The 16,935-nt window shown below is 34.7% G+C and overlaps 1 protein-coding gene across 1 annotated transcript in view; it reads right to left on the bottom strand.

Annotated features, from left to right (window-relative positions):
- Positions 1–16,935, bottom strand: part of DCDC1 (doublecortin domain containing 1) — a 274,909-nt gene that overhangs the window by 60,589 nt on the left and 197,385 nt on the right. Inside the window, exon 21 of the mRNA XM_070935237.1 lies at positions 317–440. Within this exon, the coding sequence (XP_070791338.1) occupies positions 317–440 (124 nt within the window). The remainder of the gene's footprint in view (positions 1–316; positions 441–16,935) is intronic.

The raw sequence follows: 16,935 nt of genomic DNA, 5'->3' as shown, positions 1-16,935 counted from the left end.
TTCTTCACTTCTGGGACTCATTATCTTGCCCTGCTGAAGTGATTGATTGCAATCATTTTGCTTACAGCATTTGGACTGGAGTATCTGCAGCCAGAAGCTGCTGCAGGTTTGTGGGAGAGCTTTTCTTCAAGCTCAAGAGTAAACAGGACATTGGGGGCAAAGTTGGTGCCAATAAAAGGTTCTCTGGCTATGTTGCCTTCATGCCACGCCCCAGGTCATCACATTATTTTCAATAACTTGGATAAATATGTAAAAATTACACAAAAATGCATTTTTGTCTATTTGTGTATCCCCCCCCCCCACCCTAAGAAATTACCTGGTTTAATTCTCCATTTGGAAGTACAGGCCACATATAAGTCAATTTATTCCATAAAGGATTCTCTACTTTTGATTGTTTCCATTGACCGGGCTTATTTGTTCCTTCATGTTTAATTGCCCATCTGAAAGAGAAAGGTCCATTTTCTTATGAGAAGGTTGACTTGTTTTTTTAACTAATATGTTTCTGATTGGCAGTAACTTGGGAAGCTAAATTATTCTCCCCTTTGGCAAACAGGTCTTTTAAAAATTTCTCTAACACATATGAATAAAAGTGCACTGTTAATCTGCTTCCCTCCCTTGCTGGCTTTCAGTTCTTTATTCCTTCTCTGTCAATTTAATTTCAACTTATATCAATATTATTTTCATGTATTCCTTCTTAGTATTTTCTATAGATTTGGATTGTTCTTTTCCAACATTTTATTGTTAAATGGCTTGTGCTATTACCAGGTATACGACTCCACAATAGTTGGTTCATAGCATATTTTATGCTATGCATACAGTGATCCAAAGGCCAATTGAACTTAGTAAAAAAATAAGCTATAGACATGAAGTCATACATGATATGCATCTTATAACAAAGAAACTAAGTACATATAAATCTTCAAAATTATTTTTTAAGAAGATGGCCTATATGATAATGAAGTACAATGTAACGTAACATGGAATATTGTGTCTTTTTATTATATGCAATCATACATAACATATACAAAAAATATACAAAAAACATACACAGCAGATACTAAGTGCAAACAGGGAAACTGCTTATATGAATTATTGAAACAAGAAAGAGGTGACATTCAGTTTCATAACTACTAACATATTCCTATTCTGGAATAGTAATTCTATTTACTGCCCATTTAACAAGAACAAGGAAATGAATTTTTTATCTAGAGCACTGGAAATCAATACTCCTTCAATTACCTTATCTTAAATCATCTTAATTTATGTCACTTGGATTCCAGTTCTTTATAATTTCCTTTTAGAAACTGATAATACCAAATTAATTACAATTTTTTTTAATAAAAATATAGACATCAATGAATGGGATAACCAGATAGATAAGCTAAAGATGTTCTAACAAGATTTCCTGATGCACTCAGTCTATCTAAAGGGTGCCTACTTTAGTTTAATCTTCTTTTAAAAACATTTTTCTTTTTTCAGAAATTTGCAAATTCTGTTTGAGAGAAAAAGCTTGATTGCTATTCACTTGAGCAAGAGGCAGTTTGGGATCCAGTTGCATATGTGAAGCCTGTCAAGATTCTGCCAGGTCTTGTGCATTATTGGTAATGAAAATCTGCAGTGTACACCACATGGTTTTCCCTGAAAGTGCTATTAAGCTGCCAGGTTTCAACCACAGTATGATTTTTAATAACCAAGTTCAAGCCTTCTGAAAACTGTGTTTTATAAATGAAAAGCTGACAATCTCTGAACTGCATTGGCACTAATAGGTAGCAAAATAATGACTGTATAAGTGCCTAAATGCATTCTGCCCTTACAGCATTTCATTGGGGGTGGGGGGGTCTGTCTCAGCTTTCAATACTATCGCTGATTTAAACTGCAATATTTCTCATCTACAGCCACTAGGTGGAAACAGCGGTTCATGGAAGCTCAGTTGAGAACCATGTATATTTTCAAAGCTACATTACATTTAATCCTACCTACCTTATTTCATTTTCTTTTTATTGCAGACAGTTTCTAATACAATTGCTTTTACCTTCATGCCATTCAAAGATGTAATGTAGATTTTATAATGCCCCCAACAGCTATCAAATCTCTGTTTCTCAAGAATACATGCAAAGTTCAATACTAGGCTAAAAACAATTATGACAGACTTTCTAACTCCATAATCAATAGGTATGATTTAAATCCTTTTCTTATTTTTTTAAAAAAAAGGAAAGGAAAGGAAAGATTGAAACCAAGTACATCCATTTATATCAGTAGGAAGTATACTCAGTCTTGCATTTACACATGAAACCAAATCTGAGTCAGATCGAACAATAGGTCCAATGGAAAAAAGCAAAGTACTACAGTTTGAGCAGTAGTCAAGCAAGTTCACTTAATGTACTCCAAGATTTCAGATGAAGCCAAGAAGTGTTTCTTGAGATTTTTACCACTTTGTATAAACTTGGGGGGGAAACTAACAGCACCCATCTTTGCACATTTACTCAGCAATACACTACACACTATGTGCAATGCATTTTTTGCCTAAAAGGTATGTTTTTCTCATCATTAATGAATGCTACCATATGCAGGGAATATCTTGAATCTGCTACAAACTGCATGCCTGACCATAGCATGACACCTGTAAAAAAATACCATTTCTAGCAGGCTGTAAAAAAAAGTCCAATTTCCAATTTTTGGACAGAGAAAGGCCTTGCTTTTTATTTTTGCAAACTTTCCTAATATAGTTGCTTCTCCCCGCCCAAGGTTTCCCAAACTCTCCACTAAGAGATGAACAAAAGTGAGAGGTATGTGTGTATGTGTACAATGTACTTTAGTTTTGTTTGTTAATTATAGAGCTGTCTTTCCACTCCTGTTCCATTTCAGCTACTCTCTGATTCTAGGAAGTGAGATCGGCTGAAGTACTGGAGATTAAATTAGATTTTTTTTTTTAATTTGATTTATATGCCGCCCTTCTCCGAAGACTCAGGGTGGCTTACAATGTGCTCAGCAATAGCCTTCATCCTTTTGTATATTTATACAAAGTCAGCTTATTGCCCCCACAAACTGGGTCCTCATTTCACCTACCTTAGAAAGGATGGAAGGCTGAGTCAACCTTGAGCCTTGGCGAGATTCGAACCCTGCAGTAATTGCAGGCAGCTGGTCTTAATAAGCTTAATAACAGGGTGCCTTAAACCCCTGTACCACCAAGGCTCTTTTTATTTTATTTATTTTTATTATTCATTTTACAATGCCTTGGGCTTGCACTGCAGATCAAATGGGTTGAAGTGTAGCAGGGCTCAGTGCTTTATGGCAATCTGAACAATTGTTCAAGACAAACGAGATTCATTATAAAACTAGATGTATGAATTTCAGTAGGGCTAGTCCGTTCCTTAACATGATATTTTTGAATGTCCCTAATAAAAAAAATTAATAAGCTTTCATTTGGTTTGCCTGGCCATAATATTTTGACAGACTTTCATTCCAAGATTTCAGCACTCAACAATTAAAGCAGTATCTGGCTATAGAAAACACATAATTGATTAAAAACTGGGGGTTTTTAATATTGCAACTAGAAAAAATGGGAACTGGCGAGAAATTTCTTAATATGATCCAAACAATATATTCAGATCAAATTGCAAGAATATGGATAAATGGAGAGACAACAGACCAATTTAAAATATCCAAAGGAGTGAGACAAGGATGTCCTCTTTCTCCTATACTATATATATTAGCACTCGAGCCCCTATTGAACGAAATTAGGAATGACAATGAAATAAAAGGATTAAGAACAAAAAACCAGGAATACAAACTACAAGCATTCGCGGATGACGTAGTATTTATATTAGAGGAACCGAAACAATCAGGACTGAATTTATTAAGGAAGATAGAACAATACGGCGAAGTGGCAGGTTTGAAAATTAATAGACAAAAAACTAAATTACTAACTAAAAATTTGACAAAACCCCAGGAGGAGGAGCTGGAAGAGGCACTAGGAATACAAACAACAACCAAAATAAAATATTTAGGAATTTGGCTCACCAATAAAGTATCATCATTAAAAGAAGACAACTACATTAAATTGCTTAAACAGATACAGAAGGACTTAGATGCATGGAGTAAATTAAAACTATCATTATTAGGCAAAATTGCTTCAATTAAAATGACTATTTTACCAAAAATGTTATATTTATTTAGAACAATACCGATAAGTCCGGGGAAAACATATTTTAAAGACCTCGATAAAATGATATACAAGTATATATGGCAAGGGAAGAGAGCCAGGATTAAATTGAAACACCTGCAAGATACCAAAGAAAGAGGCGGCCTGGGATTACCAGATTGGCAAACCTACTACATTGCAACAGCCCTAACCTGGATCAAGGATTGGATGACACTCAAAGACAAACGAATACTAGCCCTAGAAGGATTCGATCTGTTCAAAGGTTGGCACGCATTCCTATGGGAAGAAAAGCCCAGACAGCATGAGCATTTCAGGAGACACTACATTAGAGGAGCACTGGCAAAAATTTGGATTGAAATAAGAAGGAAACACTATGATAAAATTCCAAGATGGATATCAACCATGGAAGCACAAATTTACCCGAACACAATGGATATGAATAAAATGAAGACCTACGACGAATTGTTGAATACAGAGGGAGATATAAAAACAACAGAGGAATTGAGACAACAGGGCACGGACATAGATTGGTGGACGTATTTACAGATAAAATCAAGATATAAAAGCGATATGAAAAAATTTGGAATCCAAAAAGAAAGGAATGAATTAGACAAAATTATAATGCAATCAGATGATAAATTAATAACTAAAATATACAATTATTTGCTTAAATACAAACTGGAAGAAGAAGTGGTGAAGGAAAATATGATTATTTGGGCTAAAAATTTTGGATATAATATTAATTTAGAAAAGTGGGAAAAAATGTGGAAAGTCAATACTAAACTGACGATGTCCGTGCCCTACAAGGAAAATACATATAAGATGTTTTACAGATGGCATCTCCCCCCTGCAAGACTGGCAAAGATGTTCCCCAACACCAATCCAAATTGTTGGAAATGTAAAACACAGAAGGGGACTTACTTCCACATGTGGTGGTCATGTCCAAAAGTTAAAAAATTTTGGAAAACAATTCAAAGTCAATTGGAAGAAATCACCACCCAAAAAGTACCCCTCAGACCGGAAACATACTTATTAGGAATACTCACAAAAGATTATAAAAAAGAGACACAATACCTAATTATACACATCCTAACCGCTGCCAGAATCGCTTTTGCACAGATGTGGAAATTGGAAAATACGCCAACAGAGGAAAAAGTAATACAAAAAACAATGGAATGTGCAGAAATGGATAAACTGACCAAAGAAATTCAGGGAAAAGAAGACTCAGACTATTACCTAATTTGGCAAAAATGGTATAACTGGTTAGAAAAAAAGGACACGAATTAAGGAAATACCATCCAACTATATTCAAACATAGAAACAAAATGAAATATCGTTATATAAATATTGATATATGATGAAGTATAATATGTACAGATACATTGATATACAACTACCGAGGTATCTACACTTCAAAGCTCAAGTCTTAGGACTTGATTTTATTGTATAGTTAGTCTATGTATAGTTTGTTTAAATGTTTGTGTTTGTCTGTGTATGTTGGATTATAAAAAAAATAATAAAAAAAAAAAAAAAAAAAAAGAAAACACATAATTTTGCTTTTGTTGTTATGATGTTGCCTCACTAGAACAATAAAACATGGTAAAATCAAACTTTTGAGGGATGTTACATTGCTCCACAAAAATTAGTCATACCACAGCTGGACAGCAGCAGAATTTCCGTGCTATTCTTCTTTAAAAAAAAAAAAAAAACCACATAGGAATATTAAATGATCCAAGAATTTTACCAGATTAAATACTCCAGCCTACAATCTGCATGTTGCATTTGATTAGGAACTATCCCAGAAAATTACTGCATTCACACAAAGATGCAAATAATTATATACACTATTGAAGAGCATTGTTAAAAGATTTGTGGACTTCAAGTACGGTTCCAGAAAGAGAAACAATATGGTGCCCATACAAGTATAACATTATTGCAACAATATTTCTTGCCATGTCTTAGTTTTCTTTGTTCACCATTGTCTACTATATAGTGGAATCCATTGAGGGTTTGCAAGTAAAGAGAATGGAGATGAGCCATTAAACTTTTATCAGCAGATGAAAGAGTCACACTTTTTCTTAGTTCTTTTATTAACTCTTGTATCGGGGTGAAATGCTCCCAGTTCTGACCGGATTGCCTGATCCGGTAGCAATGGAGGCGGGTGGTTCAGAGAACCGGTGGCAAAAATCCCTGCCCCCCCCCCATGCCCAGCTGAGCCGCACAATCATCAGAGGCTTTTTTTTACTTTTAAAAGCATTTTTTCTACAGCCTTGATGATCGCGCAGCTCAGCTGGGATCATCAAAGGCTTTTAAAAGAAAAAAACCCTTTTTTTTCTTTTAAATGCCTTTGATGATCAGGCAACTCAGTTTGGATCGTCAGAGGCATTTAAAAGAAAAATGTCTCTGCCGATCAGGTAACTCAGATGGGATCGTCAGAGCCTTTTGAAAGCATTTTTTTACAACCTCTTTGCCAAAGAGGTTGTAGAAAAAATGGTTTTAAAAGTTAAAAAAAATGGCCATGCCCACCCAGTCACATTACACCCCACCACCACCAAGCCACGCCCACAGAACCGGTAGTAACAAATTTTAGATTTCACCACTATCTTGTATGGATCATCATCTCCTTCCTAACAGCAAGAATGGATTCTTCATGAAATTTTCAGTCCAGTAAATACTCAACTTCATAATTAAGTGTAATGCCCATCTCCAACTTATTTAAGGGGTTGCCAGCATAGAAGATCACTAGCTTAGAATCTTGGCATTTCCAACAAGGGTTGGGTAAATGCCAAAATGAAATTCTGAGGAACTATTGCCAGCCATACAACAGACTGACTCAAGTCACTTGTTCTTGTCATGATGTATTATTTTATATTATTGAACGTATAGGCCATTGAATCAAAAACTCAAGGAAGTATACAAAATTAAATTAAAGAGCCTTGATAGTACAGGGGTTTAGTGCACCCTGTTATTAACACAGCTGCCTGCAATTTCTGCTGGTTCGAATCTCTCCAAGGCTCAAGGTTGACTCAGCCTTCCATCCTTTCTAAGGTAGGTGAAATGAGGACCCAGTTTGTGGGGGCAATAAGCTGACTTTGTATAAAATATACAAACGAATGAAGGCTATTGCTTAATGCATTGTAAGCCGCCCTGAGTCTCCGGAGAAGGGCGGCATATAAATCAAATTAAAAAAAAAAATTAAATATCACAAAATTCAGAAATCTTTACAGAAATGGTATTGTAGAGAACAGGGACAGCAACTGAGTATGCAAGACTGTGGTTTCCTACAAAATGGCACTGTTAACTCAATGGGACCTCGATCATACCCACCTAATCATATCTTTTAGGATGGGAGAGAAAATTTGAGAAAGGTGGCCCTATAAGTAGCCAGTCGAGCCACATAGAGCTTTGTAGATGACAACCAGTACCTTGAATTTCACTTAGAAACCCATTGATGACCAATGCAGCCTATGGAACAGAGATATTGCAGAGTACGCCCATAACTGCTAGCACAGCACATTCTGGACCAGCTGTAGCTATAAACCCTACGATGTATACCAGCTTTGGAACTTGACTATACAGAAAACCTAGAACAAAGTTTGTTGAGATAGTAAGTAGAAGAACATTGCAAAACTCATGTATTTGCCTTTCCCATTGATTAATGATATCAAAAATCTTGAGAAGTCAACTAGGATATTACCCAAGTCCCAATTTTAGGAGAGGTCATCCACAAGTCTAATCAATGATGTCTCAGTATTATATCTTGGCCTGGAATCTGACTAAAAAAGATCAAGCTCTCTTTGGAGCTTCAGTCCAACCACATTCTTCACAAACCATATTTTTTTTCTATTTGATCTATTTTATTTAGAATTATACTGAAGTCTAGCTCTAGATCAAAATTATACAGTCCTGCAACCCAGAGGTTCACTAACCTTCACTAGTGGTTCGCAAATGTGAGCACGCGCACATGCACAATAGTCGTGCATTATGTCTGGACGGGTGGGTGGAGCCTGCTGCAGTCGCCACTACTGGTTCGCGCAATCCGGAGAGAACCGGCTGAATCCCACCACTGCTACAACCAAGTGAAGATACAAGCGACCATCCAAAGAGAGACAGGTACACTTATCATGCCAACAGTGGTAGAGTTGGCAGCATTGTTTGGTAAGACAAAAATATTCTAAGGCCCCACTGCCTAACACTGTTACAGAAATGCATTTCATAATAGCAAACTAACCATGTAACTAAGTCCAGTATTGGACTTAAAATTAATAGCTGTTTCACTATATACAGTATATTAATATAATTCCTTTGCAATATTTCCCTTTATCTGTAATATATGACTGAAAAGTATTTTCACAAAAGCTGTTTTATGTTCTATACCTCGAATCACATACCAGCCTATAGTCTGAATATTCTTAATTTAAATCTTAACTTTTTGGCACTGAGAAAGATCAAACTTCCTAGTATTGGAACCATACATTTTATTTAAAGTACCCAGAATGCTACATCCACTGTAACAATAAACATTATATACTACACTTTTAAAATGAAGACTTTAATTTGAAAAATGTACATAAAAATAAAATAAATAAATAAATAAATAATGCATGTCCAGAATATCACTTAATACTAGTGAACACTGGAAAAGACTAATTAGCCTGGAAATATTCATGGTTTCTATGAGAACTATTGCTATTTTGCAAAATTAATATAAATTCCATAAGTTCTGATGAACTTATAAAGAGTATAAGTTCATCAGAACTTATAAATACCAAATTTATAGATGATACAAACTAGCAGGGTCACCAACTCTCTGGAGGAAATATAACAAATTCTGAATTATGACAGTTAATTGTAGTAACTGTAATCTAGCAGTTCAGTTTTTGTGTGCGCATCCATGTGTGTGCATGTATGTATGTGTATGTTCTAAGAAAAAATATTATATAAATAGAGAATAATTGAAAACTTTAATGAATAAGATATTAACACAAAGCATAATAGAATAGTAATAAGAATAACCATATTTCAAGTTGAAATGTTTTGAATATTAGTAGCTCAGGTTGGTAGTTATGCTGTTGATTTGAGCTCTGAACTTGGCAATTTGGTTGCAAAATGTTTCCTCACCATTCAAGGAGACATTGTCAATGAAACGCTATTCAAAACAGACTGAGGATGTCTCTTCGAATGGTGATGAAACTTTGCAACCAAATAGCCAAAATCGGAGTTCAAACCAACAGCATATTTCATATTATTAAAACAATGCTTAGTACAAAAATACCAGTGACAATTCAGGGTATAATAACCAAAACATAATTTAATTTATTTATAACTATATACATAAGTTTTAAAAGGATATTGAGTAATGATAATTATTCAAGGAAGATTAATAAATTGACTGAAGTTAAGTTTGGACACTTAAAGGGCACTGGATGAACCGCATTAGATAGTTGTAGTTTTCAGATTTCCATTCATTCTACAACAAGGCCTTTTTGGTATGTCCCAAATAAAACTGGATGTTCAGAAGTGTAGTTCAGCTGTTACAAATAGTTGCTTGAGCTAGATATATAAATATGCTTTTTCCTTACTACTAAATCAATATCAACTCTTAACCTCCTTCCCCAAACCAATGGCTATTTCATATCAAGAATTAGTTCCAAATCTGTACATTTAAAATAATGCCAATATGCCTCTTGAATTTATTTTGGTTAATGATGTTTGAAAACCTCCTTTTTCAAAGAAAATCTGCACAACTCAGAATCTGTGAAAGTACAACTCTGCATCTGGAATAAGGATTGCCATTTGCAAAGACTTAACATTACGAAGAAGAAGACCAGACAACTTTATTATCTATGAGTAACAAATATGACAATAAAAAAGAGTTATTACATAAAACAATAAACTAAAGAAATACATAGGACTGTCGGTCTCTTACCTACATATATCAGAATGAGGTACCATATTTTTTGGAGTATAAGATGCACCAGAGTATAAAATGCAGCTTAGTTTTTGGGGAGGAAAATGGGGGGGGGGAAATCTGCCTACCAGGTATTCATCTGGCTAGCGTCCTTAGTCTGGTCAGCTTCAGCACTTTAGTTTGCTGGTTTTGAACGCGTACCAGTGGTGGGTTGCTTCTGGTTCACACCGGTTCGCCAGAACCGGTAGTAAAAATTTGTAGTAATTCGGAGAACCAGTAATAACATTGGCTGGCTATGCCCCCAAACCGGTCCCCAGCCTGGTCGCCACTCGCTTACCCCACCCACCTCATCAGAGACTTTTTTTTTTAACTTTTAAAAGCATTTTTTCTACAACCTCTTTGGCCGAAAAAATGCTTTTAAAAGTTTTTTTAAAAAGCCTCTGATGATTGCGCAGCTCAGCTGGGATCGTCAAAGGCTTCTGAAAGCATTTTTTCTGCAACCTCTTCGGCCGAAGAGGTTGTAGAAAAAAAAAAATGCCTTTAAAAGCCTCTGGCGATCCCAGCTAAGTTGCCTGATCATCAGAGGCTCCTAAAAGCATTATTTTTTGCAACCTCTTCGGCCAAAGAGGTTGTAGAAAAAAAAATGCCTTTAAAAGCCTCTGACGATCCCAGCTGAGTTGCCTGATTGTCAGAGGCTCCTAAAAGCATTTTTTTTTGCAACCTCTTAAGGTTGTAGAAAAAATGCTTTTAAAAGTTTTTAAAAAATGCCCACAAAATAAGCCACACCCCAGAACCGGTAGTAAAAAAATTTAGAATCCACCCCTGGCTCATACTTGTGCTTTTTATCCCCTGCTCAGGGATAAAAAACAGCTTTTAAAGCACAACTGATTTTTGGAGAGAGAAGCAATGAGAAAAGCAGGCAAAGTACGGAGATCGCTTCACTCTCTAGCGCCTCGTTAGGGCTGAAAAAAAAGCTAGATTCAGAGTATAAGATGCACCCAAATTTTCAGCCGTTTTTAGGGAGGGAAGTGCGTCTTATATGCTGAAAAATACGGTATATGCTGGCCTTTGTGAACAGAAATTTATGGTAATTTATTATTATTAGAAAAACCTGCTTCAGCATCTCTACCAAAGAGCTCCAGAATGGACCAGAATGTCTGCCTCAGCAAATGCACACTTTGCCAGAAACTGAAAATCAAAATTATCATTTATTAATTGATATTTACCCTGGTAGTGTTCATGCAAGATGAACAATATTATACATACTGATATATTTTACCAAAATTTAATAATGCTTCTGAGGATATTAGAATACGCATTGTTATAGTATTTATTATTTAACACCTCTAAAATGTATATTTAGTTCTTTGGCATCATATAACATTTTAAATTGAAAATTGTTTTGTATAAAATCCAGGTAATACAAAATTTTACAAAATGTAGTTTCTTTAATAATATATATATAGGTGTAAGAAATATGCTGCTTGAAAAGCAATAGAGGCATTCTTTGTTTCATCTGATATAGAACAGGAGACTTTGGAATTAATTGCAGCCTTCTAATAAATACAATGATGTAATGATGTATTTAACATTACTGATTTTTGTTTGATTCCAAATAAATTGCAGATTTTTTTCTGTTGTAATACTAAAACAATTACCATTTTGAAAAAAGGATAATTAATCCACAATTTTTTCACATTAGATCATATACCGCTAAAGAGTGCCCATGGATTTGATAGTCTTCAGCTGCTGTGCATTTTTCCCACTCTTTTTTCCCTACCGCCCCATCAGTGCTGACATTTAAATGAGTGAGTATTCAACACAAATGTGATCATTTGTACAGCATCCAATGCAACCCCATACTGAGATGATTGCTTCTGGGAGCCATCCATGGGTTCTCGAATAGAGGGGAAAAGCAGGACAAAATTTTATCAATTTACATTTTTCTGTGATTAATTTTTATGCAAATAAGAGCCCGACCGTGCTCCCATCTCACCTGAATCATGCGGATCATCAAAGACAAATTGAGCATCGCTTATTTAAAAAATAGGCTTTAAACTACTCTACAGCTGTGTTGGAAAATGCTGAGAGCAGGGCACGAACTTTTCTAATGTATTGGGGATAGATAAGAAAATGTCTGTTTTTTTTTCCTCTTCAATGTCTGTGGTATTCCAAATGTAAATCATAACAAAAATTGTACAAGTGCTTGTAGCTCTTTGTAAATATTTAACAGCAAGAAACTAGTGGGAGGAGATTCTCTCCCAATATCTAATCAGAAGGGTTTGCACAAATAAAATTGTCTGGATATAAGCATTCTAAAACCATACATCTAAAACTGTTTTTAAAAATTATTTGATAAATAATATTGTTCTACTATTATTACAAATAAATTGTTGATACAAACAGTTATACTAAACATACAAACATGATATAGATGCATTCTATAAATCGTGAATTCTAAAATATAATCAATTAATGTTTCCTTCTGAATGGAAATAATGAGAAAAAGTCTGTTTATGCAGCTGTATACCATGTTCTTAAACACATATTGGGAAAGTAAACTGTGGTTGTGTTTTTGTGTGATTTACAAAGGCAAATTAAACAAATAGCAATATACACCCATTTATTTTACAACTTCGATGCACATAGTAATGACATCTTTTTAAAAACCTTATGATTGTTTTTATTTTTTTACAGATACAATTTAATTAGATATTCTGTAACATCTGTATTTCAACAATTTTTAAAAGTACTTTTTTTAAAAAAAAAAAGTGAATTGTTAGTTGAATATTCTTTGAAATTAAAATAAAGAAATCTAATCGTTGAAAATTCCTGTAAAATTAATTCATATATCTAAACTAATATATACAGCAAATCAAAAGATTTCATATTTAAAACTGATGGAATACAATTTTTGATAATCCTGACATATATATAGATGTTAAAGAAAGAAAAATATTTATATAAATACATTTTGAGAGGAATGTGCATTAAAATAGATACTTAAAACAATATGTATTTAAAGGTGGTTTGAAAAGATGAGGAACATTCCTGACTAATGTGGAATGGAACATAGTGACACAGACTGCAAATAGATTTGTCTCTAATTGTACTACTTATCTATGTTAGTTTGGGTCTATAAAACAAATAAACATGCATACATACAATGATCCCCCCCCTCTCTACCTCCCTTCCTCCCCCCTCTCTCTGTTTATAGATTCAGCCTTGAATTAAAGTAACAAGGATTTCAGATTACTGAACATGGTAGCAAGATTCTGTAGTCCCCATAATTTGTCAGAGAATGAAGATGTTGGCTTGCTGTGTTTCTACACCACAGCTACAGATCGCCAAAATTTGGGATTATTGTTTCATAGGGATTAATTTATTAAAGAACTAAATGTCGTTTGGCCACCTATAAAGCAATTTGACGCCTCAAACTAAAATCTGTTGCTTGTACTTCAAAATTCTCTAGAATTCTAAGGCAAACTTAGAGTTCAGTTAAGAGATCATCCCATGAATATTTAGGTTATGGTAAAGAATTCCCCATTATGCATTTCAAACATTTTTTTTAAAATAATGTGATTAATGCTGAATATTCATGAATGTTTGTTCACCTTGTAAACATCCACAGTGAAACTATTAAGAGTGTTGCAATGTAGATGAAAATAAGAGCAGCGAGATTGGCCAAGATGTTTCCCAATTTATCACCTAATTGTTGGAGATGCAACCATAAATCTGGAACATTCTACCACATGTGGTGAATGTGCTCCATCACAAGGAAGTATTGGCGTCAAATTCAAAAATGGTTGGAAGAAATTACAAAGCAAAAAATAGATTTGAAATCTAAATTGTTTTTATTAGGAATACTGGACCTGAAAATGAACAAAAACATTCAATACATTATATTGCACATACTTACCACAGCAAGAATCAAATTCACAAAAAATTGGAAACAAAAAAAGTACCCTCAGACGAAACAGTAATTAGGAAAATTTTAGAATGTGCAGAGATGGATAAAATGTTTATGGACTTGAAAGAGAGAGAGGAACATCATGAAATATGGAATAAAATGTACAGTTGGTTCAAAAATAGAAATCAGAACAAGAAATGTTTAACTTAATATTGATGAAACTTAAATTAAAGTAACAGAACAACGTTAAATAAAGAGATGTAAATATAAATGAATATAAATGTGTAGATAAGAACAATGAATATTGTGTGTGTGTGTGTTTGTGTGTGTGTGTGTGTGTGTGTGTGTGTATGTTGGAGTAATGTGATTATCCTAATTGAGTAGTAAATAGAAATGATAGAATAGAGTATTAAAAAAGCAAAATACATAAGTCGATACGAAATGCTGTAAAATCACCATTAATGTTATGTAATGTTCAATACGTTATGTCTTGACATGTTTTGTTTTTATATATGTGTGATTGTTTTTTGTGTTGTTTTTAAAGCAAACTGTTTAATAAAAATTATTTTTAAAAAAAAGAAAGAAAGAAAAGAAAAGAAAAGAAAAGAAAAGAAGAACAGCTTCTATTAACATTGTACTGAACTTATAATTTTTATATTATTTCTTTACTAGGCTTACACAAGCAAGGGTGAGTAATTATCATAAATAATTAGATATATTGTTGTAAGAGTCAAACAGCAATATTGGGAGCCACCTAAAGTTTCTGTGCAATTTTTACAGATAGAAGCAAGGCATCCAAACAATGTATTTAAAGTGTGTTTCATAGTAATTGAGATGAGATGAGATATGACATATATATTAAAGAATCAATAGAAGTAACACATATGTTTAATTTTACTTCTCCATCATCATAATTATCATCTTTTATTAGATTTATACGTTGCCTGATTCCCCAATTCTTCCCCTCATCACCATATTACTAAGCAAGTGAATTTTTGCCTTCAGCCTTAAATTTCAATTTGTTGTTGTCTTCTAGGCCATTACTGTCATTAAGCATTGATTCAAAACCTAATTAGCTCACAAGACTCATATGGGAAAATAACAGAGCTGGATATCACACATACATAATCCTTAATACTCTGAGTAAAGATTGGGAAATTTGTATGATTTTCACCATTTTATCCTTACGTAATTAGAATTGATCTAACAGTTTCTTAATGTATCAGGTATTATATATTTTAAGGATTTAGATTTACTAGCTATATATATATCATACCTTAAAATTAAAACCTATGAGAATGGTTATGTGGTTATAGCATTGGAATTCAGATGAAATGTAAAGCAATGTTTCTCCAGTGTCATTGTTCAAATGCTTCAATCTTCTCTGAATTAAAATACATAATTGCTGTTCTTTCTTTTGCAATCGTTCTAAAATGCCAATAAGATGCATTGAGCTACAGTCCCCATCACTACCATTGATAGTGGGAAGGAAAAGAAATTCTGCTGTGGGAATTCTATTTTCCTAACCCTGTTAATTACAAGGTTATTTGGGAGGCAAAAGGACAAACTTTAACTTGATGTGCAATAATCCTGAATAAGACTGTGCTGAGGAAAAGAATGTGTCTGATTTTTCTAGCATAGGGCTGTCAAACTTGCAGCCCGAGGGCCAGATGCATCACACACTGGCCACACCATGCCCAATTTAGCAAAGGGGGAAAAAGTACATCACGTGACACCGCTGTGATGAAGCAAGTTTGACATCCCTGTTCTAGCAGAACTGTGACTCTGGAATGGGCTATATTTTCAACATCCACTTTTCAGTTTCATTGCCCAAATGTTCTTTAGATAGGATCCAATGTGGGTTGTTTAGTCTTCTGAGCTTTCACATTCGTGCTGTAGCCAATCCTCAGGGAACTTCTCAGAAAAGTTCCTGAGGATGGGCTCCAGCATCAATCCAAAAGCTCATAAGACTAAACCTCTGGTCCTGGGGACTAATCCACATTGGATCCTGCAACATTATCCTGGGACACATATATTTGCCTTCATTCGTTCTTTAGATAGCTTTCTTTACTACTGAGGGAAGGAAATTTTAATCAGGAATTAGTCAGAAATCAAAAAGGTTGTAATTTCATTTGATTTCATCTGTGCCCAAGGGATTTAGCTATTTAGAGGGAGCAGAGATTAAGAATGCTCCTTCTCCACAGCAGTCCTGATCACTGGACAGAATGGGTCAATTAAAAAAAACTTTTTCCACTATAGTATTCTTAACTGCTTAGAGTATTGAGAATAACATTTCTCTTCCCCTTCCCTAACATACTAAGAAGTAGTTGAAGTTAACGTTTCTTTTCACCCACTGGCAATTGTTGCAATAAGTTTTTCTTCATTTCTGATGCAGAGCCATGATGGTGCAGTGGTTAGAATGCAATATTGCAGGCTAATTCCACCGACTGTCAACAGTTCAATCCTGACTCAAGGTTGACTCAGCCTTCCATCCTTCTGAGGTCAGTAAAATGAGAAGCCAGTTTGTTGAGGGCAATAGGCTGACATACTGATGAAATGGCATAGAGTTTTTTGTTTCTCATAATTCTAGCACCTGTGCATTGTGTAATGTATACTGTACTTTCAATGAGAATCAAATGGATTACTCTGTATCAGTGGTGAAATTCAATTTTTTTTACTACTGGTTCTGTGGGAATGGCTTAGTGGGCATGGTGTGGCTTGGTGGGTGTGGCAGGGAAAGGATACTGCAAAATCCCCATTCCCACCCAACTCCAGGGGAAGGATACTGCAAAATCCCCATTCTCACCACACTCCTGGGGGAAGGATATTGCAAAATCTCCATTCCCACCCCACTCTGGGGCCAGCCAGAGGTGGCATTTGCCCGTTCTCCAAACTACTCAAAATTCCCACTACCGGTTCTCCAGAACCTGTCAGAACCTGCTGGATTTCACC

Source organism: Pituophis catenifer, unplaced genomic scaffold, assembly GCF_029215685.1.
Source record: "Pituophis catenifer annectens isolate HBS135680 unplaced genomic scaffold, rPitCat1.0.hap2 SCAF_1, whole genome shotgun sequence".
Lineage (NCBI taxonomy): Eukaryota > Metazoa > Chordata > Lepidosauria > Squamata > Colubridae > Pituophis > Pituophis catenifer.
This window is presented reverse-complemented; position numbering and strand designations above follow the sequence as displayed.